We start from the raw sequence: 25,908 nt of genomic DNA, 5'->3' as shown, positions 1-25,908 counted from the left end.
AATGTATTTAATAATTCGTAGTGTATTTTCTTGACAGTATTTTAATTTTTCTTCCTTTTTTGTTAGTCACATTTTGTCCTTGAATCCCTTGCTTCCACATATTTTCACTACTGTTTACTGTATTGTTGTAACCATAAATAATTACTGATATCGTTGAGTAGCATTTCTGCTGCTTATCTATTCTCCAGGGTACGAATTGAGTGATTGGCAAAAACTCAATCACAGACTCCCCACTTCCCGGGCTAGCGCATTGGAATGTAAGATCTTCTGCCATTTATCCTTCAATCCTGAATGCTGACCTGACCAGGGAAGATCAATATAATGTATTAATTTGCCAGGGAGTCAAGGCACATCCCTCATTGTGCTTTTTGCATTGATCAGGATTGTAATTCTCATTGCAGGGCTTGTAGCTGAGACGAACGTGTCCTTGGCTGATGTCGTAAAATTAGCACCGGAGCCTAGATTGGCTGTTACACCAACCGCTGGGGCTGAGGAGGTGAGCAAGCTTGGGAATACCATTTTTCTTTTCATTTCCTGTCTGCTTCAAAATGTAGTGGCTTACTAATTCTTCTAGTAAAATAGATTAATTTAATAAACGTTTGGTTACACAATTCTTACTCCTTGTTGTAAAGATAGATTTGATTTTGGGAGATCTTTAGTGTTGTAATGATGCAATAATCTGATCACTCCATCCAGGTCTGTGAGAGTGAATTTTCCTAACTGGGTGTGATCAGAGAGCAAAATCTGTTCTTAAGGGACAGAAAAAGTTCTGAAATAGGTTGAATTTGGATACAGGTCAGTCAGGTTGTAACTGATGATACTGACAAAATAGTCTTGACTTGTTTGCAGCAAGCAGCATGGAAAAAGGCGTGGTGACGGTGCTTTCTGGCCTTTTGGAAAACATCCCCAAAAATCCTTCCTGTCTGATCTTAAACAGTGATCAGCAATTGTATATCTTCACTTGTAGCTCCCAGTTGGAAAGCGTGCCAACTGGGAGGATTCAGTAGGCACAGGTCTTCGGCACTGTGCCCGTCCTGGGAATTTCAGTGCATCTGAAGGTGAAGCTTGTGCTTTATGGGGCCACATAGATAAAGCAAAGGGAATAGTCATTGTTGCTAACGATGTGGTTCCAGACCCTGTAAAACCAAGGAAGGAATCATTGTCTCAGGCTCTCCTGCACCTCTCGCTGTCAGGTGCCAAAGGCCTTAGTTTACAACAGCTTCTGAAATGTAATGTCCAGTAATAAATAAACAATACAATATAGCAAGATTCCTAGAGAACACAAGTGTAAATAACCAAAGGTGAATCTAACTCTGTCTTCAGCTGTTGCAGAAACTTCTTTTACATCAACACAGCCTTACACTCTCCATTTATGAGATTTGGATGTGCCCTAACTACAGGCAACAAGGTTTTAAAGCTTTTATTTAAACTGGGAAATTAATGATCTGCCAGAACTACTAACTCCCAGCTACATGTGTAGTGGAGCACCAGATATCATCATGAGTAATAATAGAAAAGATCATGCTGCATTGTGCCTGCCAGCGTATTATTTAATTATTAACTGAGATGGAGGAGCTTAGTAATCGAATAGAAGTCCCCTTCAGAAATATTAAGACATTGAATAATTTAAACTTGATTGATCTGATCTCATTTACTCAACCTTCCCCCCTCATTTTAAAAGATAAAATAATTAACAGCAATGGCCTGTGTCGTATGTGTTGCAGCTGAAGCCTTCTGCAGGGAATACACTTCAGGAGCAGAATCCCCGGTGTCTGATTCAACCTCACGTTGCTGCCCTGTCCCCCCCAAAAATGCTGTCTGCTGAAAAGCTGCCAGGCTGGCTTGTGTGGAGGTGGAGAGTGCTGAGAGACCTGCTTTTGACCCACCGATGCTGCTTCAGCTATAAAACTCAAGGGCAGGGAATACAGCTGTCACTCACAGGGGCCTTGCAAGAGCAGCAAGCACCTTGTACCCCTGCAGGGGCCAAGCTAACCTAACTGGAAATATCAGTGGGGAATTCATTTACTTCTTTCTATTTTACTGTCTGCATAAAATGGCCTGGAAGCTAAAAGAGTTAATTATCTCCCTCTCTATACTTTTCTTCTCCTTTTCCACTTGGTTAGACCTGGCTCTCATAGCACATCTTTTTATTGGTTTTAAATGATGTACAGGAGTGAATTATTGCCCCAGTAGATAGGAGTGAATGATAGAGAAGGTAGTGGCCAAACAGCATGTGAAGGAATAACCGTTCCTGCGCTTTAGCTTAGCTTGCCAGACTCATTCCATTAAAAGCAGCTTCTTGCAATTATGTATTCCACACCATTTTTTTTTTTTTTTTAATTTCTATCTTATAATTTTGCAGTTGATGGTGGATTCCCTGGCTAGTTTCATGGCTGTGAAACTGCAGAAAGCCAGAGGGCCTGTCAGTAATACAGTGTGTTAGTATGAACAGTGCAGTAAAAATTCATAATGTGGTGAGTCAGTTTGATTCTGTTTTTTACAGAGCTGCATCTCCCTGTCCATCCAATTTAATTCTGTTGAGGTTAGAGGCTTTCACTTAAATGACGGTTCTTTTTATAAACTTCAAAGTCATCCTGAGGTTAAGTTCTGTCTCACTGAGGAGCTCTTCTGAAAGAGTCTGGCTAACCAATGTGAAATTCCCCGGACCACTTCCCTAAATTTTTTGGACGGCTACAGCTAAATCTTGGCAGGATGGAGAAAAAACAGGTCATAACACAGCAATCTGCTCTGGTTTCATCCTTTCTTCCTGGTATAGGTCAGAGGCAACATGCGTTAGATCATTGGAGGGAGGAAAACCTCTTACAGACAGAGGTCAAACAACAGTTTGATGTAGCTTCATTGCCAAGGCTTATGCATGCAGTAGGGCTTTCCAGGAACCAAAAAGGCAAAAAGTGTTTCTTTGGTTGCTGAAGGATCATTTGTGATAATGAATGTGGTTTCAAAAAGGAAAAGCAGGGCACACAAAACAGCTCTTCTAGTTCAATTAAGCTGATGGGCAGGTAAAATAAAGTCACAAGATGGGAGACATAGAGCTTGTGATGGGTGATGAGTTAGTAGTTAGTGGAAGCTGAGGTCCCATAAGTTCCGACTTGTCTGGCAAAAATGTGACTTTACCTTGTAGCAGACCATCCTGCCTGGAGGAGACCATTGCAAAGAGGATAAATCCCTCTCTGTGGCTATGACCCTACATCTCTCGGTTGAATCTGATTTCACAGTATATTTGTAGGGTGTGGGGGCTCACCCAACTTGAGCTTGTTTCTAATTCTGTCAAGACCCAAACAGATCCTAAGGTATTCTGGTGGTAACCATCATGGTGATAGTCTTTGGTCACTTACTCAACCAGGCTAGCTGAAGTCAGTCATCTGTGGGTTAACCTGATGAATCCTTCTCCCCTGTTTTCAGAATAGCAACAATTAAAGAGTCATCTCACCTCTTCGGAGCCTCCTCTCTCCCTCAAGGAAAAAGATTAATCAGAACCACTAAGCATGACATAAATAACCAGGAGATTCTAGAGCAATAAATATATGTTAACAGACAGAAAGAATCTATTATTCTGGTATTAGAATTCAGCTCTATTTTAGTAATCTATTAAAACAGAGATGGTTGGCTAGTTGGTTAATTAAGCAAAAAAGCATGAGAGAGAACACGATTATCTAGAGTTGATAACTTGTGTTTATACAAGCCGTGTGCCTGTGATGTACTGTCAGATTTATTGTAATATTGTCGTGTAGGATTTTGTAGGGAGAAGGTGTAGCGCAGTTCACTACCTCTGGATGTGTAATTTTTGATTGCATTATTGACTCTATTGAGATGTATTAATGCTGCAAAAATTCAAGAAGGGAATATGTAGACCTAACAGGTTTCTTGACTTTGGTGAACTGCCTTGTAAGTAGGTGGATTTATAGAAGTGACTCTATTACCCAGGAAGGTTATAATGACCTATTTATTGATTTAAAATGATATTTTTGTTGAGTTAGATTTTGGAGGGGGGAGCTTGTTTTCTAGAATTGGTTTAGGTTGGTAATTTAGTGCAAAGTAGGTAATAATAATAAAACCACAAAAATATAATAGGTTTTGATGGGAGTTTGATTAAGATTATTTGTGTAGCCAATAATTTTTTTTTAACCTATTAAAGTTAGATTGATAGGCTCGCAGAATGAATATCTGAAGTAAATAAAGTGACAGTTTGAGGTGTGGTTCCTTGGAGGAGTCTTCAGAGTATTTCAGGATACCGTCACATTCTTTCTGCTTTAAGAGTATTCTTTCTGTGTTGAGAAACACAGAACAACTGCTGTGATGTAAAAATAAAACATCTGTATCTCTTGATTTCTTAAGCAAAACTCTTTGAGTAGTTTGAGTTTGTTGTTTTTTTTTTTTTTAAAAAAAAAAAGGAACCTACCAAAAGTAGCAAGTGTTTGTGAGAGACTATTAGTTTTAATCTATTCAGGATAGATTAAATGTACTTGGGTAGATTAAAATTAGATAATCACCAGCATCGTCTTTGTAATTTGTAAATTTGAATTGCTCCAATCATTGGCTAACATAGCATTGCAGGAGATAGAAGGGTCCACGTGGATTGTCATTTGTAGTAATAATTTGTAGCTGGTTTTGCTTTTGGAGGGCAGCAGGGACAATGTCCCATTGTCCCAGACATTGTACAAAGAAACAGTAAAAGACCCGTTGAGTTCATAGGCTGGTACTGTGGTGAGATATAGTCCGAGGAGGACATACTTGATTTGGACTAGAGAGCAAGGTAACATTTCTTTGAATGCATTTTCCAGGGAGGGCAGGTGAAGTTATTCTCTGTTATAATGCAATATTTATCATTAGCATTTTCTTAGTTATTCATGGGACCGTCGGAGTGTGGCCACATTATCCCAGGAGAGAAGTTTAGGGTTTGTAAATGAAGCCATCAGAGTACAGCTAATGTTGTGGAGTAGTCTACAGAGATAAGCAGGAGAAAAGGCCGTAATATAGCAAGGACAATTAAATTACGGACAATAATAAGGTTCATGTTGTGATACATGTAATTACTTTTGTTAAATATCATGGTCTGATATATTAGGTTTGAGGCTATGACAGAGAGGGAATTTATGTTCTTGAGTTTTTATGCATCATTGACAGTTCTTTATTCCCTTTGGACCTCAATTATTAAAAAAAAAAAAAAATCTATGTAATTGCCTCAGGAAGAAGGCTCCTGGAATTGCTTAGGAGGAGTTGCCCGAGGTTCTGCGGAGGCAGTTCAGTCGCGGCAGACATGGAGAAGCATCTTTCACAGACACAACTGTGTGGATGCTCAGGCCATGCTCTTGGTTGGTTCAGTTTGGCTTTTCTTCTCTGTACTTCATGGGAGCTGCACTGCTTTGGCCCCAAACTTCAGCTGGCGTCAAGCTGGCATGTAAGATACTGCTTGTGAAAAGCTTGTATTATTGCTGTGCTTAATCAGCCATGATGTACTGGTGGTATTACAGCCAAATTCCCTGAGGAGGAGGAATTTAAAACTTTGGCTTAGCCCTCTGAACTGCGCTCTTTTTTACTCCAAATGAACAGGAATAGAGTACAAGGAATATTCTTAATTTTTGTTTGCATTTTTTTCAGATGGTCCATAATGCAGCATTCATTTACACTAATGGCTGGGAAGCTTATTGCAAATGCCTGAATTTTCTCAATTAGCAAGCTAAGTGCTTAAGTCCAATAAGCAGGAAAAGAAACTGTATCAGTAAATGTGGTTGTTCATTTATTTTGACACATTTTAATCTAGAGTGATGTATTAACAATAATACTTCCCAGTCTTCTAGTAAATGCGCTGCTGTGAATTTTGTAAAAATACTGCTGGGTAAGTAATATGGAGCCTGCTTCCTCAGTGGCTGAGCTCGTTTACCAGTGCAGCTCTGTTGTGCTGAATCTTTGTTGAGCAGCGCCTAGGGTTTATCAAATTTACAGAATAGAAAAGTAAGAAATAGCGAGGCTTGATTATAGATGCTTCAGTGAATAAAGGAGCTGTTTTTGTTTGAAGTACTGATACTCCCAGTATAGCCATAGTTGCCTGCTCAATATTTTGTTTACTCTGATGTGCATATTTAGCAGAAATGGGAGCAATAATATTCTTTGGGAACATGAAAAGAATATATATACATACTTCACTGAACCCCCAAGGCCCTCATGTAGTCAGTTAAAAATACCATGCTGAGTCATATGGCATTTCATAATAGTGGTGCATTTTATTTTCTAACCCCGTGAATCTGCATAAATCTCCATGGATCTCAGTATCGCTGTTCCGTGGAGAAGAGGAGTTGGGGCACATACATGTTAAATGACTTGTCGGGGGTCGCTGAATGAGTCTGTTGCAGAGGTAGGAGTGAGTAGGTTTCTCTGTTTTAATCAGTGTAAGTTTAAGACACAGTAAGCTTCAGTTAATCACCGTGAGGTAGGTTTAAAAACTGTCCTGATGAGGCTTTGGCTGCCAAACAGTGTCCCTTTCCATTTGCTGTAGGTGCTCCTTCTCTTCTTCCCCTTGATATACTTAATCTGTTGAAGAAATGTACTTTAACTTCTGTAACATCTGGTTGGTAAAAGGGAGGAGTTAATCATAACAGGCTGCTTCTGCAGAGTTTGTCCATTAAGTCGCTCTCACCTGCCATCGTGGAAGGTGGAAGTGGGAATGAAGAGATAAATCCAGGTTTCACTGTTCAGGCTGAAACCATTGTTCAGGAAGAAAGAAACACAGAAACTGGATATTTTGCTAAAAACTGAAACACAAGAACAAAACACGCTAATTCTTTATTTCCTAGCTGAGAAAACTGCAAACTCTTGATATATATATTTTTTTTAATCTGAGAAAGTGTGAGTCACTGAGGTTACTGCAGGACTGTACATAAAACTGCGCAAGAACAACCCTGTCTCTTCCTACGGCCTCATAGTTTACACTTGAAACATCTTCCTCCTGAATTTTTCATGCACATACAGTCGTTGGCTGTGGCTCTTATCTGGAAAAGGATAAAATGCATTTAAATGCTGGATCTCACTTATTGATGAGAGCAGTAATTCAGTTTACTGGGTATGATTCATTATGGCTCTATAACCTCTCTGAACCTGGAGCCAGGAGCGAGACTGCCCTGATTATGAATAACATCAGTGCAGAGGGCTTGTAGACTAGACTGGCGGCCCCTAGGATTCATTGCGGCAGTGATATGATCTTATGGCATCCTCCTAAGGACTGCTCGAGCCTGTACCAGACCCCATACTGGCTCCTGGCAGTCCTTTCTTTGTGCTCGAGCCAGCAAATGAGTGAAGCTGTCCTGGTATGGCTTGTCAAACTACTGATTTTATTAGATGGACAGTTAAAACCAGAAAGAGGAGGTAAGGAAGAAGGTGTATCTCCAAGATCTAGATGAAATACAGTTTTGGGTTGGAGTCAGCAGTAGGGCTAGGCTCTAGTCAGAGTTTCTGCTATGTAACCTGGTCACATACAAGCAGCTCATCTTCTGCGATATGTCCTGTGACGAATTTGAAGCAAAGGGGAAAAAAAAAAGGTAACAAGAGAAACAAATCCCAATATGGATCTCGCCCATATCCAAAAGCATAGGGCGTGTTTGAGTCTGGGGTTTTGAATACATTTGAGCCTTGATTCTTCTTTTTATGGTTGTAACAATTCTGGATCTAAAAATTCCTGGAGAATTCTAGCTAGGGAAATACAAAAAAGCTACTCAGATACTCGGTGTCATTGCGGAAGGAAGTTGGGTCTCCCTTTGTCCCCCTGGGCCTGGGATCAGGGAGCGAGGAGCCTGGCCATGGAGCAGATTGTAGATGGGAAAAGTCGTGGCTGTGAAAGATGTGAAGGAGAGAAGAAGCTCAAATAGATAGAGGAGTATAAGAGGGGCGGGAGAGGGAGTGTGAAATGTATTTTAGAAGGCCCTGGTCAGCATATTGGCCAAGGAGGACTCTTCTGACAGTGGTGTTTGACTGTGCTAGGGGGTGGCAGTGTGCTTATTAGCAAGGCAGAGGAGGAGGGGACAGAGGCAGTGATCCGTCCTGAGGTAGCAGAGGGAGGCAAGGACAGGAGTTCTGCCTGGGTGATTAGGACAGCTATTACCAAGGGGGCATGTCAGGCTGGGAGAGGTGACTTTAGCAGAGCTGCTTCCTCTGGAAGTAATGACTTCTGCTTGTAGCAAGAACGCAGCCACAATAAGAACAACCTGTGCATGTCATAAAATTAAGCTGTAAAGGACATGGTAGAAAGGACTGTGACATTTGAAGAAGGAAGACTCTGCAGCATTTTCTTGAGCAAATTGGGGAAAAAAACCTAAACCTTCAGGTACCTACAAAGATGCTGCATTGTTCAGGTCTGAAGATGTTTTTTAACTGCAGCGTGATGTAAAAATCTAATTTTTCAACTTAGACATATTTATTTCTTTTTCCTTTCTAGCTCTATCGTCCACTTCTGAAAAGATATGCTGAGCTTGAGCAGAAGGTTATCTACAACCCAACCTCTTCTTGTCTTGTGAAATAGAAGCAAACAAAATTTATAAGTCAGCTGAAGAGTGGACTCCCAAGGAGAAGATCAGAAAAGATTTGCTCAGAATTTACTGGAGTTGTTTAAATCATTTTGTTTCTCTTTGTAGACAAATAATTTTTAAATGTCTGTGTTTGAGTGTGTTGGTGGAAAAAATTACATTGTGATTGAAAACCTGATTAAAAAAGCATCATGTTGCTCTGTGTGTTTGTGACTTCAATTTTTCTTGGGTACTTTTCAGATCGTGCTTGCTGTTTCGGAATATCTGGATGACAAAGTCAAATCCACTGTATATATGAATCACTCTACCCATCTCTGTCAGCTTTGATTCCATGTGTTTAGCATGCCGGTCTCTCCGTATACCTATCTAGCACAGTATCTTAATTCCACAACTTCTCCTGCTTAAATCTTGTGAAACAATCTTTATGTACATCTGTAACTTGTCGATGTTTATATCTTTGCCTACATGAAACCGACAGAAAGCATAAGCACACTGACTTAATCCCATCTTTCTTTAATATGTGGAGATTTGTGGTGTGAAGGCTGATTAAAGTCTTTAAAGACTCCCTGGGATCCTCAGAGAAGGGGAATTCTTGTTACATGACACTATGGAAAGTCTGATGTGTGATAAAACATGATGTGGCTGGATTTTATACATTGTGGAAAGCACAGAGGCCTTATGTGATACAGACGCCATTGCACAATGTTTTACTTGACATCAGTTTTGTAAAAAAGAAAGGGAACAAATGTGGGAAGTTTTACACGTTTCCTTTCCGTTTCAAAAAGCAGAAGTCAGTTTATCTGCACACCGTTTTGGGGTTATACCGTTTTCCTTTCCTCCTTCAGGTGTCATGGCTATGAAATTCTTTGTGTCGTGCTGAGTGCGACTGCAGAAGTAGGGCTCTGCTTGCAACAAGGCATGAAGGTCACTGTTGGGTTTTTTTTTTTTTTATACCACCAATACCCCATTTCTTTCTTGGAGATCCTGAGCACAACTGCCCTTGCTCTGTTGCTACTCTTCCACTTCAAATGTTTTAGTCCAGATTAAGTAGACTCTGGCTGAGAACATCTCAGAGAAAATACAAACCAGGAGATCTTTCTACAGAGGCGTGTGGAAGTCGCAGAATTTGAATGAACACCCTAAATCACCCTGTGTAAGGGGGAACACGTTACTGCACCATTCCGCAGTGCCAGTATGTTTCCCTTAGGGTAAAATTTCTTTTGGGTATAAAGCAGACTTGTTTAATGAAAGTGACTGAAGCCTTTCTCCCCTTCTTATGGAAGTTGTAATGTGCCGAGGGCGTAAGCCAGGGAATTGTAGGGAGTAGAGGATCTCTTTACTGAGTATTTGGGAGCTGGATTATATCCCTGCTGGAGGTGGGTGACTCAGATTTGTATTCTTCACACTACAGTGGTCTAGGAGCACTCTCCCTCTCCCTGCTGCATCTCTGCAGTGAGGGTGGGACCCCCTTGCTGTGACTCGCCTCCGGAGTGGCAGGGGAATGGGCACGTTCCTCCTGTGCTCTCCCTTTTATATTTAAGTGCTTCATTTGCGAGTACGAACAGTGCCTTTTTTTTTTGTTCACAACTGAATAATTATAACTTCTCTTGATATTAGCATGATTACTCAGGAAGGTCAAGAATTACATTTCCAAGTTTCTAAAGCAGGCTTCTTTTAAGCAATTGCTTTAAAAGGTGGCATTACAAGTACACATCTATCTCTTTTATGTGCTTATTATTCTGGGTCCCAAGGTACAGTGCTAAAACGTATAATACTTCTCACAGGCCTCCACCGTCAGCAGTTGCTTTGTCATTGAGCAAGGCTGTAGACAAGTACAGAAGGATTCATTAATGCAAGTTAAACAATGCCTACTAGTTTAAGCAGCATTACCATCATCATTAGTCTTCAGTTCTGCCTGGTTACTGGTTTGACATCAATGTTAATCACACAGGGGAGAGTTTCGGAGAGGTGTTTTAGCTTTGTGCAGTTTTGGTGACAATTTCTTGAGTAGCTCATTTGGCTTATCAGAGTGAGAGGACTGATATCTCTTGTAGCTTTGTGGCTTTATTTGCCTGTGAAATGGGAGTCTCAAGGTCAATGTCTTACTCAGCTGAAGAAGGTTAAAGCTTACGCTTCCCAGCTCATAGCACTTGTTAGAACATTTCTAGATAATATATGGGCTCCTAACAAGGTGTTATGTGGTGCTAGTAGGATATCGTCTAGATGGTTTAACTACTTTCTGGGCCTGAGCTCTTCTCTGGGTAGGGAGAAGGAAACACTTCCTTCTCTGTTGGGCTGGGTTGGGGCTCTCTGGTGTGTCCCACGTTAGCATTAAAACACTGTTTCCTCAGGGTAGCTGATGCACTGTGTGCTTGCTGCAGGAGTCCCTGAGAAAAGAGTCAGATGCAAGGCTCTGAAGGGCCAGGAGTTGAGCACCACTGAATTATAGTATTGCTGTGGTGATGGGTTTATTAGGGCTGGCCTCTGAGGAATGGTGTCTGGAGTATAAGAATTTATAGACAAGCTCTTTTTTTTCCAGCTCACCAAAGTTGCACATGTTCACTGACTAGTGTCAGATAGAATAAGACTCAATAAATCTCCCCCTAGAAAGGTCCTTTGAAGAAATGCTGCTGTAAGACTTCCACCACTCTCTTCTTTTTGTCTTTCCAGGAATGCCTATTAGCCTGCCAAGGAATCACAGGCTTCTTGCTCTCACAGACACAGTGATGGAAGGATCTGGTGCCCTTTGGTTTCCAAAATCACGTGGGTTTTTTCCAGCTTGTCTACTTTATGATATTCTGGTTGTCTGGAGTAGAGAGGTTACTAGTTTAATTAACATCTTAGCTAACAGAAATCTAAAGGCAAGCCAATGTCTTTTACCTCAACATATTTGATGGAGGTTGATTCCCTCCCCCATAAGTGACCTTACTGTTCTTCAAGGTGAGCAACATGGCATCCCCATCTTGTCTAGACGAAAGGTTAGCTTCTGTGTTTAAAGACCTGCTAAGCTATTCCCAGTCTAGACTAATCTGCTGGAAAATTAATCTCATCTCCTGGAAAAAAAACCTTGATTGCCTCAGGGAGGTTGTTGATCGCTGTCTGACCCACAGCTCCTGTCCCGCGCAAGCAAAGCCACTCTAGGTTGGAGGTGGGTCATGGAGTTACATGGAAAACTCCAAGCAGCTTCCTTAGCTCGATGGCCCTGTGCCCTCACCAGTCAATCAGAGCTGCACTGGGTTCACCCACAAGCTCTTGGTGTACCATGACCCAAAGACAAACAGTTTTCTTTGCAGCCTGAAGTCTTTAAAGTCTTTTGTGATGCAGCTGGAAACAAACAGGAAAAGATGTTTGCTTTTTCTTAAGGGATCAGTCTGAGAGAGCTGGAGCTCTGATTGAATAAGTAATGTACTGAAAAAAGTCTATGCTCTGTCGGTGCTTTAATAAGTAATTGAGCTGAATACCGCCGTGTGCGATCCCCGTGGGACCTGTTTGTTTTTCAGCTTTCTTTTCCTTTGGAGTTGCGGCTACCATCACAGATCACAGAGCAGCACAGTGAAGGATGTGTATCTAAAGCCACAAAAAGCCAAAGCAGACCTTTCAACAAACCATTTGTTTTGTCCTTATTTCTATTACCTTGGTCCCTAGACTGCTGCATGCAGGTTAGGGGATGGGGGAAGAGAAGAGTAACATTTTTGAGAACTAAACTGTCTGCTGTTGGTGCTTGTCATGAATACAGGGCCAAGTTATAACCCGTTCCCTAGCAGAAAGGTGCTAATTTGGATTTTCCTTCTCCCTAGCCGCTGACTTTTCATGTAATCTTTGGGATTTTGATTTTGGTGAGATCTCTACCCTCGGTTAAAATTGGGTTGAAATTGGTAAACAAGTTAAAAATATGGCTAAGGATGATTAGAAGGTGGGTGGACATTCACTCAGATATCAGGGGATCGCTATCCCATGAGGAGCGTTTCCTTAAGAAGCTTCTCTGAAGCTGACTGTAGTCCTGATTCCACGTGGCTTGAAATTTTAGTATGGTGTTTTACACTTGTGCAAATTGGGTACAAAATCATATCTGCACCAAAGGATCTTCTCTTGTTACTACTTTACACTCATTTTGTGCAGGTCAAAATCACAATGTGATGTGCAGGGCAAAAGAACTCGGGATGAATTTTTTTGGTAATCAGCTTTTTTCTGAGCATGTCTCTGAAGTGTGTGAGTAGGACATCTTTTGGGATATTCAGAGTAGTTACAGCCCCTGCTCACCTTCTGTGCTTTGGTTACAGCCCAGGTCAAGCCTCTTTGGTTAGCCAGTTGAAGTGGTTTAGCTTTCAGTCATCAAAGCTTACATTACCAGAATGTAAGATTTTTAGATTAATTTTTTTCCCCTAGAACCCTTTTTTCTCTCCTGCAGCAGATACGACCTTTTCTTGTACATGGTTTGCCTTGTTAGCTGTTTCCACTTCTGCGGGATGCTAAGAACTTCTCTTATGTGACACTTCCCTGTGTGAACTTGTCTCCTGCTCTGATCCAGCCCCAAGACTCGTTTTGCTCAACTTGTTCTGCTCCTCTGTTGCTTCTTAAAGTTGGCCTTGACAAACAGAATGATGCTCTGCGGTGATCCCAGACTTCTGGGAACGTCTCAACCATTGTGGGAACTCAATGATTTCGTTCAGTGTCCTTGAAGCACGTACCCTGAGGGGTGAGGGTGAAGGAGCAGCTATCACTGCTTGTGGACACTGCTATGACCTCTGATTTCAGTCTTTCACTAAGTTGCCTCATCCATTGGTGCATCAGCCTGCCCATTAGAACAACTGGGGGTATTATTAATTGCATACAATGTTTCTTGGTCTAAGCTCTTTAGATGACAGGTATTTGTGATAATGTTTCTTTGTTAAAATACTGTGATTAGCTCTGCTTTTATTTGGTATGTTGTGCCTTAGTACTCTGTAATGCATTCATCTGGTTGTCATTTCTCTTTTAGGATCTCATCAGCCAAACAGAATTCTTTGGTCGCTCAGGTGTGGGATTCATCTGACCAGTGTAGACATCTGCGTCTGCTTTCATATGGGCTCCTTTTATAATCAAAGGAGAGGACCACAAGGGAGAGGAGTGTCTGGCTGTTGTTCATCTTACCTTGCGGCAGATGTCTACAACAGACCAGGTGATTTGTCTCCTGAGTGAGCCATTTCTCCCTGCTGAGTAGGAAGGCGGTTGTGTGGAGGACAGAAAAAGCCAATTTTTCTTCTTGTGCCAAAACTCCTGAAGACGTGTCGTGGTTTAACTAGGAAGAAAATTAACCTTATCCCAGCCGAAACCAGGACAACTTGTTTGAAAGCTGGTCTCAACTTTGGAGACAAGGTTTGTCCCCAGTTACCATTGTACAACTAGAAAGGACAACTTTCTTGTTCTGGGACTGCTCTGTTTTTACTGTCAAATCCATGAGACTGACCTCCCCAACTCCCTTCAGACAGTCCTCTCCATACACCTGCGTGGAGATATCCAGCAGACGTAGGTCGGGAACTTTGTTACTTATGTTCTTGCTTTTTGTCCTTTTGTTGCATGCCCTTGCTTGTGTTTATCCCTTCAAGCTGGACTCTTTCAGGCATTTGTGTTATGTCTGCGAGCTCAGTACCCCTGCTCAGTGAAAGACAGCACCCGTAAGACTTAGACAAGCATTGCACAGGAAAACAAAGGTCTGTTCAACTTGCTGTTCGGAAACAATATTTACTCTCTGACTGACATGTATGCACTACCCTCCTGAAACCTCAACTCTGTTCCAGATCTGATAAATACTGGTGTATTGGAAGATGGAATTCTCCTTGAAAAACAGTCTAAGCCATGTTTTCTAACAGAGGGGCTTAGACAGAGAAACAGAGCAGAAACGGAGCTGCTTCTTAGCTGAGAACTTTTATCTTAAAATAAAACATTGCAGAAAACAAATAAGAAGCAAAGGTTTCTCACACAACTTTGATATCACAGCTTATGCCTCCTGAGAGCATCTCTTCACACTGCTGCCATAGCTTGTTAGGTTAGGATGGGATATTCCCCTGTCACTCCTGGTATCATTTCTTTGCTGGATTCCTGCCCTACTTGAGGACAGTTGCACATAGCAGAAATACCCTTTTGATCAAGAAAGATGTTGTTGAAAGGCAACAATACATTTTCCCAATTTCCATTTCTCAGCCTAATTATTCTGGTCCCTGCCATTGTTGTCCCTTAGAAGAATTGCCTACTCAAGCAGAGGGAAGAGAAGACACTGAATGAAGCTAATCCAAGATGTGATTTAGTCAGACAGTTCAACTGAATGAATAAGCAAATAAGCTGCGTTTCAAGACCCCCCTTGCTGTGAAAGCGTTTTTTTTCTCAGAGTGACTCTTGGCTCAGAAGATACAGCCGTGGTGTTTCATTTGATCCCATCTCACCGTGTTTGCAAGGCTCTAGTGAGATCTGGTCTGGGAGGGCATTTGCAAATCTGCTCTCTTGTGTTCAGAAAAGAATTAAAACTGGAACAGTTGAGGAAGACGGCTCATACGTTGGTCAGGGGAGGGGAAAGGCTGCCCTAGGAGAGGAGATTAAAAGCTTAGCTTGCTTCGCTTCCAGTAAGTGGAAGCTGGGAGGCAATGCCATCATTCAGTATCAGTGCTTCAGGTTGGGGGTAAGGAGCAGGGGGAAAGCTATTCAAGCCAAAGAACAATGTTGGCACACGGACAAGTGGCACATACTGATTAGGAACAAATTTGAACTGGAAATTAGGAATGAGGTGGGGGCGAGGTGCTGAAGGACCTCTTGTACTCTGTGTGTGGTGCCAGGAATATAGAGCCCCATACCTGCAGCATGGTATTTTGCAGGGCTATAACATGGTGTCAGAAGTCCTGTGCTGAAAACTGCATTTGGTTTGGACTAGTAGTGACCTTTAGAGAAACTGTGGACAGAGCGGGGTTTCACACTTGGCCTCTTTTGAATTTCCTTCTTAACTGTGTTTGGTTTGTGGGAAGGAACTAGTGTGGAAGGGACAAATAAATGGAAAGCTTCCAACTCTACTTCTTAAGCTTGGGACATGTAATAGCCCAGTTTGCTATCGGTTTGCTGGGCTAGTCCTCTACAACCAAGAGGAATTTACCCCACGGCAATCTTTCTTCACTAGAACCCTGCAAAAGGAAGTGAGGTTTAATTAGCATTTTAAAATGGACAGCCTTGAAATTAATGATATTCAATAAAGAAAAATTGTTTTAACCTTATTTGCACTTTTCAATTTACTTATTAGAGGCCATCTGTTATATTTTAAGCAAAGGCACTGGGAGCTAAACTCTCGGATTGTCAAATGAGGTTTTAACTGGCTAAGCAGAAGGGAAAGAACAGGCTGCCTTAAATGAGCAATTAGACTGTTTTTCTTCAATTTCTCACTTCTGTGTCAAAAAGCAAATGGTCACCATTTCAAGCAACAGTTGAGTTGCGACAATGACATCTGTTTTTACAGGTGCTGATGGGTCCTGGGGAATGTCACTTGTCCTCGGATCTCAGATATGGTCCAACATGGATGAAATTGAAAAAGCCAAAAGCGAGATGAAACTGGTGAGGGGTGTGAAGGGCAAGAGTAAGGATTTCTATAGGTAAATCACCAGAAAAAGGAAAACGGGAATATATTGATTTGCTGCTGAATGGGTTGGCCAACCTAGTGACAAAGGGCATGGAAAAAGTTGAGGTGCTCTTTGCCTTTGTTGTTACTGGCAAGGTCTGCTGTCAAGCCTCTTTATCTCTGTGCCTAGTGGCAGAATTTAGGGGAGATAGGTGCTGCCTATCGTAGGGGAGGATCAATTTAGGGACTACTGAAGCAAAATGGGCACACATGGGTGCGTGGGACCGAGTGGGATGTGTTCGAGAGTGCTGAGGAAGCTGGTTGATGTCATTGTGAGACTGCTCTCTATCATCTCTGAAAGGTGGTGATGGTTGTGGAAGGTCCTCAATGACTGGCAAGAGGCTAATGTTAGGTTCATCCTCAAAGAGAGTAAGGAGGATCCAAGAAAACTGCAAACTGGTCAGCTTTACCTCTGCCAGGAAGGTTACACAGCAAATCTTCCTGGGGGCCATTTCCAGGCACATGAGGACAAGAAGTCACCGCTGAATGCAGGGACCAGATCTCCATTGACTGGTGTGGGAATTTGACTCCTAAACTCCGCTGTCTTAAGCTTGAGGAGATTCCCACCATACCTCTGAGAAGCTGGGTATTTTTCCTCTGTCCCTGGGCAAAGCTTTGGCAGGACAAGAGCCAAACCTTGGTCTCCCAGGTCTCATGAGAATAATTTAAAAAGTGGGCCACCCATAATTCTTCCTGGAGGCTTGGGAAAGGAAAGCAAAATGTCTTCTCCAAATCTACTTAAAAATCTATGGCAGCCAGTACAGCTGGTGATGTGCATCTGGATTTGGGACTGTACATTCATGTATGGATGTTAGCAATCCCTCTGGATTTAATAATAGATGTACTGCTGTTCAGCTGCGCAGAGGCTCTGAATCCTGGTCTCTGGGGAATTTGGCTGCAGTGGCTGTAAGGTTACCATGTCCAGAACGAGGGTGGAATAATCCCTTTTGCAAACGAACGTAAAACATGATCAATGCCCTGGGCTGATACCCTGTTCCACAGGAGCAGCAACTTAAATTGCCACAGCCTGAATCCCTTCAACCTGCAAATTTGAAGACCGATCCCACAATTGTTTGAAATTGCCTATCTTGGCTTCACTCCCGTGGGTCATCCCACTGAAGTTAAGCTGAAGTTGACTTCTGTATGGGAGGTCCTGTGGGTGTCCCAGATTTGCTAGGGGCTGAACCCATCACCTTCTGTTGACGCCAGGCTTGCTCTGCAGCCAGCTGCGTTTCTGTCCTGCGTGGTGAGTTACAGTGACAGAAGGAAGGAGAAATGATCCAACCAGAAGAAACAGGGCAGAAACATAAACTAGATCATGTTGATTCACCACAGCACTTCATCATTAGTAAGAAAATCCCTACTAAACCAAACGAACTATGAAGTATCTGTAGCAGTGAAATCCAGCTGCCAACAATGTTATTGTAAAAAATAGCCATGGGTACTGTTAGTTTGCTCTAAGCGCTAAAGCTGAATGTGTATGTGATAAAATAGCTCTTATAAAACCTTGCTTTTGTGTCATTCCAAGTTTAAAATGCTATTATGTGTTCAGGTCTATAGAGAAAAAAAAAACCCACAACTTGAGGTGACTTTTGTTTTAAGACTGTTTTAAATTTATAACTGAGCTGGCTAAAATGCTTTTCATCAAAGTACAAAAGTTTCATGCTGTAATTAATGGCAAGTGATATCTAACGCAATAAAACACCATCATTTGAGTGTTCTTACAAGACTATTTATGACTGGATATTGAAACTGATAATGATTCTGCCATTTGTCCTCATAATTTATTATTCCAAGGAGAGGCAAGTGGTGTTAAGGGTTCACGATCCGTTTTATGGAAAGAGTGCTGAATTCAGCTTTTTATGGGTGTAAATGACAATGTTTGGCGCTCTGTGGAAAATGTGCATGCGACAATGAGTGCAGACCCTACTGAGGGGTCGACGTGGGCAGTGTTAATGCTCTTTCTTAGAGAGCGGAAGCCCCCGGCTGTGTGATCTAGCTGCAGGTAGCCTTACTGGGACCAGTGCAATGACTTAGTCATCGTCTCAGCAGGATCCCTTGGAAGACCAGGGCAGGATTTTTCTGGAAACCTTCTACCTGGTTTCTGAGCTAGATGATCTCATGAAGTATCGCTTTGGGCAGCCAAAGCTGAATTCATTATAAGCAACCTAATCCAAAGCCCATGGAAGATAATGGAAAGAATTACTGGCACTGGGCAAGTCTTGTGTCAGGCCAAAACAAAAGCTTGACTCCAGAGGAGACTTCCCTTGGTCTTGCAAAGGGCCAGCCAGACTGTATCCCTCTGAGCACAGCCCTTTCGTATTGCACCAGGCCGAGGCCGATTTACTGAACACTGAGGCCCTGATCCTCACCTTATTCGGGCTCATGGAAACCTGGAGGAATTTCTTTAAAGTCAGTGATGATGCAACTAATGGAAGATCTGAGTGAAGTCAGACCTTGGGTTTTTTTTGGACTGAGATCTGAAAAACAGAGGTGATACTTCAGTCTGCCAGACTCCCGGACCTGAGACTACAGCTTTCTGGTTTTCCCCAGCCTGCTGTTCATTTGCTGTGAAATAAGGTACTGTAGGTAAAGATTTGCATTTCCATCAATAGCCCTAGCAGCAGTCTAATGAGTTTCTTGCTGCTTTGCAAATAGCTTGGAGTGAATCTGATACCACAGAAGCAGAGAGCAGGATGTGACCCGTTTTCTTTGCTCTTCAAGAGCTACAATCCCCTTCCTCTTCCCTCCCGCCTCCCCTCGTTTATTCTAATCAGCATGTCAAAAGGAAAGTCGCTCCTTTATTGGAGGTTATCCATGTCAAGGGAAGTTATGTTTCCATCACTACCTGGGGGCCCATCAGCAGATGAAGATGGAGAGCAGCGACTCAGAATGACTTTGAAGCAACACCCAGCAGCAACTGAAGACAAGAACGTAACCTTAGCTGATGTTTAAAATAACCTGATACACAAATAAAACCGTTCTGCTAAATTATGCATCTTTTTACTCTTGGCTGTTCTTAAAGGAAGGGGACTGGGTGAGTGTTTTCTATGCTTGCCTCTTCTTTTTCCCATGCTGGGAGCTGAGTGACAGATGCACACTGATGGAGCATAGTGCATTGATTTTTGCGGCTGCAGTACTTTATGCTGTAAAGAAATACAGCTTTTAAAATGATGGAGGGCCCCTATTCAGAGAAAAAAAAAGTGAGGTGTATGGGTGAGGTTTGCTGAATGCACCTTAGTTATCTGCTTTGAGTTAAGCATGTGCCTAAATGCTTTGTTGACCAGCATTGATGGGAGCACATTTAACAGTAAGTTCGAGTTGAACTAAGCAATGGCTAAACAACAAGCAAGAAAAATAAGGTAATAGGGATATTGAGAAAAATCTGTCTCTCTTTTACTAATCGTTGGAAACCAAGAAATAGTGTGTTAACTTTAAAGCTTTTCTGCTAATGGGACAAACACAGATACGTGCCATTGCTTGTGCACTCCGGACAGTGAGTTGATAGTTGGTTTGAGCTCCTCGGTTTTACAACATCTCAGGCTCTTTCTCTCGTCGTCACTGATTTCACTCTGCTCTCACCAACACAGCCCCTGACCAAACCTTCCTGAGATCCTGTGGCTGGGCCCTCGCCAGGTGCAACTTCACTGACCATGAAGGAGATGCATCGATTGACCTTGAGCAATGACCTGCCCTCCGGCTTTCATTTAATCGTTCTTATTCAAAACTTTTAGGGAGGGTGTGGTGGGACACAAAATATGTTGCATGTGATTTGGGTATTATTGTTCTAGTTTTCCTACTGCAGTAGCACTGAACAGCTGTAGACATGGACAAGCGTGATGTTGCACTGTTGTACAAACGTAGATCAAGTATCGTGCTTGGGCCCCTGTTTCTTTTCCTTTTGTATCTTCTGTAAGCGCATAAGTAGAAAAGGCAACCCAATTTTATGCACTCAGAGATGTTTTTTTTTACTCTTCCCTAGGCACCTGCTGTGGCAGGCAGGATACAGAGCAGCATCAGCCTGGTTTGCAGCAGGGAGGGCAGTACTTATCCTCATTGCATTTTGCCAAGAGACCTGTTTTTAAAGTGATGTCCTATGAAGCGCTGCTTCTGTAATGTTTTTATGGCAAGGCTGTATCTTTCTGTGGTTTTCCAAAAAGATTCAAGCATTGCACGTGTCAAGGAAGCCGTGGTTTGCAAGTGGAAAGGCCAGTGCAAGGGAGTTGCTTTAATGTTTATTGTCCTGCCCTGCCTCCAAAAAAATTGCTGCTTCTGGTGGGGGCTGGTGATCTGGTCGTAACTCTAATGTTTTGAACATGGCTTGAGTGACCTCTCCGAAAACTTTAGCTTGCTGAATTCAGTATATTCATTTTTGGTGAGTCTATGGTTTGAAAATATAAGTTGATTTTAAGATGGAATCTTAACATCTTTAAGGGAGAAAAATCACACTTTTTAGAATATGTATATAAATTGAGAGCAATCTGCCTGATGGATGGTCTCAGCTTAGTCTTCTGTGAACATGTGTCCACATCACAAAATGACCATGCAATTTAGCATGACAGGCAAGAAGCATTTTAAAGGTCATTAAGGGGATACATTGGCTGATCTGCCTGCAAAAGCTTGCGTAGATCCTGGCTCAGCCTGCATTTTTGGTTTCCCCCTCTCTTACACTAACTAGCAATAAAAATTTAAGCTGTGTAGCAAAAATCCTTTTGTTTCAGGGGCCAGGCAAACGTCCCAGGTTTTGTGTTTATTTATAGGAGATGAACTTGCTTGCGAGATGGGTTTTGTAAAATTGGATCCGGCTTTAACCAGAGCTGAGCCAAATCCATGGCTTGCGTTACCGGCAGCTGGTTTTCATGGGAAATATCTGGCTGATGCAGAGGAGCACAGGACCTGGTGGAGGGCGGTGGGGGAATGTAAGAGGTGATGCAGGAGACACGTGGCCCCGGGTTGCCCCCTACCCGAGCAGGGTCCTTCGGTATTGGACTAAGAGGACAAGGAAGAGCATGAGGGATGAGGATAGAGGACTGTTTTGAGGTGATAAGCTTGCCCTAAACCAAACACAAAACTCTATGCAGATCATAGAAACCTCCGACATGTAAAAATGCCAGCAATGATGTGATGAGAAGGGGTGACCTTCAGTGGCATGAAGGTTGGTTAGATGCCAGCTCTCCCAGGTCGACAGGGACACTCACATTAATGTGTTTGCAGTACCAGTAGCAATATCTATCATGGCCTTTTGGGGCTTGGCCCCGTCCTGTCTCTGACAGCTGTGCAGATCATAGAAACCTCCGACATGTAAAAATGCCAGCAATGATGTGATGAGAAGGGGTGACCTTCAGTGGCATGAAGGTTGGTTAGATGCCAGCTCTCCCAGGTCGACAGGGACACTCACATTAATGTGTTTGCAGTACCAGTAGCAATATCTATCATGGCCTTTTGGGGCTTGGCCCCGTCCTGTCTCTGACAGCTGGCAGAGGCGGGAGGCTCTGCTGGGACAGCCGTCCCACCTACACCACCCCAGGTGCTGAAGGTCAGGCCACCAACTGGTCCCACAGCGCTGCATGGTCTGACCCCAAACCCCTTTTGTTTGCAAAGTCCTGGGAAAGGAGGAGGTTTTGTTCAGTAGCGTTTGTGGAAGTGGTCCCAGTCCCTGGGAGGGGACGGTGCTCTCTGGCTTGGGGGTATTTTACTTCCTCCTGCCTGTGCTCTGCGTTGGCTCCTCGGGTTCAATGATAATGTGACCTGTCATCCTGAGAAATAAATGGGCGCCTGTTTACCATTCGTGGAGCGGTGCTGCTCTGATGACACAGCATACATTACCCAAAAGTTCACTGGAGGACGGTGAAGGTGAGTGGGAAGGAAAGTAAGTTGTTTTTCTTCCAGTGGCTTGAGAGCCAAGTCATAAAAGGCAAAATGTTCTCGGGCAGCTGTAGCTGTGCGTGCGCCACTGGGGACAGGCTGGACTGGGAGACCCTGGCTGGTCCTTGGGGTTTTTTTGCGTAATTCAGACTCTCTTAATACAAATGTCCCACCCCAGATGTCACGCAGTCACCTGAATCTGCTCTCTCCTGGCTTAATGCTGTCAGACACCGGGGGCGAGGGGCGCCAGCCACTGCTGGGACAGCCGTCCCACCTACACCACCCCAGGTGCTGAAGGTCAGGCCACCAACTGCTGTCCCACAGCTGCATGGTCTGACCCCAAACCCCTTTTGTTTGCAAAGTCCTGGGAAAGGAGGAGGTTTTGTTCAGTAGCGTTTGTGGAAGTGGTCCCAGTCCCTGGGAGGGGACGGTGCTCTCTGGCTTGGGGGTATTTTACTTCCTCCTGCCTGTGCTCTGCGTTGGCTCCTCGGGTTCAATGATAATGTGACCTGTCATCCTGAGAAATAAATGGGCGCCTGTTTACCATTCGTGGAGCGGTGCTGCTCTGATGACACAGCATACATTACCCAAAAGTTCACTGGAGGACGGTGAAGGTGAGTGGGAAGGAAAGTAAGTTGTTTTTCTTCCAGTGGCTTGAGAGCCAAGTCATAAAAGGCAAAATGTTCTCGGGCAGCTGTAGCTGTGCGTGCGCCACTGGGGACAGGCTGGACTGGGAGACCCTGGCTGGTCCTTGGGGTTTTTTTGCGTAATTCAGACTCTCTTAATACAAATGTCCCACCCCAGATGTCACGCAGTCACCTGAATCTGCTCTCTCCTGGCTTAATGCTGTCAGACAGCGACGTATCTCATTTCCCAACGCGTGCCCTGGGACACATGCGTTTGCCTTCATGTTCAACCCCGCACATGCGGTGCTGCGTGTGATGGTGGCCCTGGCATCCTGGCATTGGCAATTCTTTGGTCTCAGCCACGCCAAGTCCCCAAAACTGAAAATCTCTTTCAAAGCCTCGCCAGGTTGCACATCTCCTGCAGATCAGGCTTGTGCCTGCTGAAAATCTTGGGAAGCAAATGGCCCGACAGGCTCACCGTGATGCGTTGCTGCTCACGCTAATGAGTTTCGTGTCTTGCTACAGTGGATGGCAATTAAAGGGGACTGACGAGACTGAGCCTGCGGGCATGGACGGCCTGTGCGGTTGCAAGGAAAGATGCAGCTGAGGTATGACCAAGGGTGCGGGAGGGACGAGCTTTTCTCAGAGCATCACACTAGAGGGTGCCAGATTGCTTTCCTCCGTGCTGCTGCCTTCCCTCGCACAGGTTTGGACAGATTTAGCTTTTTACATCTTGATGGCTCCTTCCACCCCTTAAATGCTCATTGTATGGGCACAGCCTTCTGCTAACCAGGCGGCAGAGTGTTGACTACTCCAAAATCCGTGCCATGGACATGTGGTGTCCTCCTCTGCACAGGCTGGCTTGGTCCCAAAGCCAGAGCTGCTTCTTGAAATTCAGCAGTGGCCAAACAGCAAATTGTGTTGATTGTGGGACATACCTTGACCTGGTAGCAAGAAGGGTCCCTTGTCTTGGATAGGGACCTCAGAGACTGGGATGAGGGCAGCTGCCCTCAGCCCCCCAAATGGGAATGTTGGGGGTTATCCCCCCCGTGCCGTGGCAGGTTCATGTGCCTCCTGTGTAACCCCTCTAGGCAGCACATCCCACAACTTTGATGGGATATGTTGCTCTCATTGCTGGCTCTTTGTGGCCCTTTTGCCTGCCCCCCGGACCATAAACCAGCACCCCTTGTTGTGCCTGTGCTCTGGAGATGTCCTTCTTGAGGGCAGGAGGTTGATCTCTGGATTTCCTTCTTGCTTCTTTCAGGTAGTTGCATTTCAGGCCGTGGTCTGTCTCAATTCTGCTCCTCTCCTGTTGAGCACTTGCGTGCCTTTTGGGCTTGGTCCCACCACGCATTTCACAAGCATGTTCTCTACCCTTCATCAAAGGCATCAATCAAGATGTTGGCCAGACCCAGATCTGAGGCAAGCCTCTGCAGGTTTGGGAGCGAGCCATCGCTACCCACTTTGCATGCTGTCTTTCCACCACTTGTGCCCTTTCCTCCTTAGCTTTTACCACAGCCCGGGGCTATCAGCTGCGCCTTCTGGGCACAAAGCACCCATAGTACGAATTCACCAAGATCCATGGATCTGCCAGTGGACACTATTGTGCAGTCCCAGCCCTGCAAGGATATTCCCACCCTGGTGGGGGTCTAGACTGACCTTTCTGAAGTAACTATAATTCATTAGGACAAGAGCTTTTCCTTCCAAACTGGTTGATGGGTGTAGCCGGTGTACCAGACTCCCATTCACATTAACTGAAAGCCCATGAAAGTACCTCTCCTCCCCAGAAAGGTGGGGCTGGCACCGCTGATCCCTGTAGGTTTGAATTTGTCTTCTAATGTGAGACATGAAGAGTCTGTAAGAAAAGGGCGAGTATGTGAGACAGATGGGAGAAAATAATTATAAACTCAAAATCCCCCAAACTGTAATCCTGCCCATGCACAAACACACTCTCCCCCACATAACAAGCAGAGTTTTTACCCTCAAAATGCCTATAAGGACTCCCACTCTATAAAATCTATAGTAATAGTAGAGACTGGATATTGCAGGTGTGGGTAGCAAACTATCGGGTAGGTAAAGCTGCGTAATGGTAAATCAGAAACAACCTGATTCCTGAATACCATCAGGGTAAATATTTCTTCAGTGGGGAAATGCCTCCAGCTCCGCCCCTGGCCATTGTGTGCAGACCCAGGGATGGTTTTCCTTCTTCCTCCTGTTGCTGTCACCCTTGGAGCCAGACCTCAATCTGTGTGTTACTTTTTTCTCGCCCCATGTGGGTAAATTAGAGTAGAAGTGATGTGAGGCATAATCAAACCTGTCAATTAGAATTACATTCAGTTATCCATAATGAGCCAAATTAGCACCCAGTGTTGATCTGCTGGAACTCAATGAATTTGCACTGTGGATAGATTTGGCCCAGTGTTTTTATGCCATTTGCACGTGTATGTAAGTGGCTAATGTGTGACAACTCGGTGGCGTCATGGGACAACCCAGGAAGAGGAGATGCATCCTCTAATCCATCCTGGCTGCTTGCTCCTTCATCCAGCCTTTTGCATTCATAGCTGCTCACTTTTATTTTAGAGTCTGGATATTATCAGGAACAGCTGGCTCATCTAAACACCATCCCATTTGATTTTCCTAGAGGTGTTAGTAGTGCTCTGTTTTATCACCTTCTGAGCTTTAGAGGGGTGAGAAAGAAGTGGGGCTTTCCCCCAGTTGCACAAAAGGCCCTACCACATATTGATTCCTTCTTACAACAAGCCAAGCTCAGGGGAGTTTGGGTACCAGCTGTGGGTCCCACTCCCCGCTGCTGTAAAGCACTGCATTGTGGCAACTTGTCCTTTCTGGAGCTGAATCTTTCAGACCAGTGATCAGCATGAGCAGCACCTTTCTTCCCAGGTTGTCCTGGTGGCGTTTAGTTGACGTGTTTGATGAGTAACTTGTGGTTTGGTTAGCAGCGAGAGGATGTAGCCTCTCATGACTTGTCCTGTATCCAGTTCTCTCCATCAGGCTCATCTTGGGTCCATGCTTTGCTCTCTGATTTAGCATAATTTCCTTGATTTTTCTCATGATCGTACTAGGAGATTAAAATTCAACGTGTTCTCCTCCTCCTTCCTGAACGGAGATCTCGCTGTTTGAAAAAACAGTGGCACTTCCCTTTTGCATCGGTGTCCTTCTCGCTAATCCTACCAAAGTTTGCAAGTTTTAAATGTCCACGCTTAAAATGCAAAGGAGGGCAAAAGCGGAGTGT

The 25,908-nt window shown here is 43.8% G+C and overlaps 1 protein-coding gene across 1 annotated transcript in view; it reads left to right on the top strand.

Moving 5' to 3' along the window:
* The window catches only part of XYLB (xylulokinase), a 94,259-nt gene extending 85,536 nt beyond the window's left edge, over positions 1-8,723 (top strand). Inside the window, exons 18-19 of the mRNA XM_019474254.1 lie at positions 402-496; positions 8,447-8,723. Coding sequence (XP_019329799.1) covers positions 402-496; positions 8,447-8,530 — 179 coding nt within the window. The 3' untranslated portion in view covers positions 8,531-8,723. The remainder of the gene's footprint in view (positions 1-401; positions 497-8,446) is intronic.
* The last annotated feature ends 17,185 nt before the right edge of the window (positions 8,724-25,908 follow it).

This window comes from Aptenodytes forsteri, unplaced genomic scaffold (assembly GCF_000699145.1).
Source record: "Aptenodytes forsteri isolate BGI_AS27 unplaced genomic scaffold, ASM69914v1 Scaffold296, whole genome shotgun sequence".
Taxonomy (NCBI): Eukaryota; Metazoa; Chordata; class Aves; order Sphenisciformes; family Spheniscidae; genus Aptenodytes; species Aptenodytes forsteri.
This window is presented reverse-complemented; position numbering and strand designations above follow the sequence as displayed.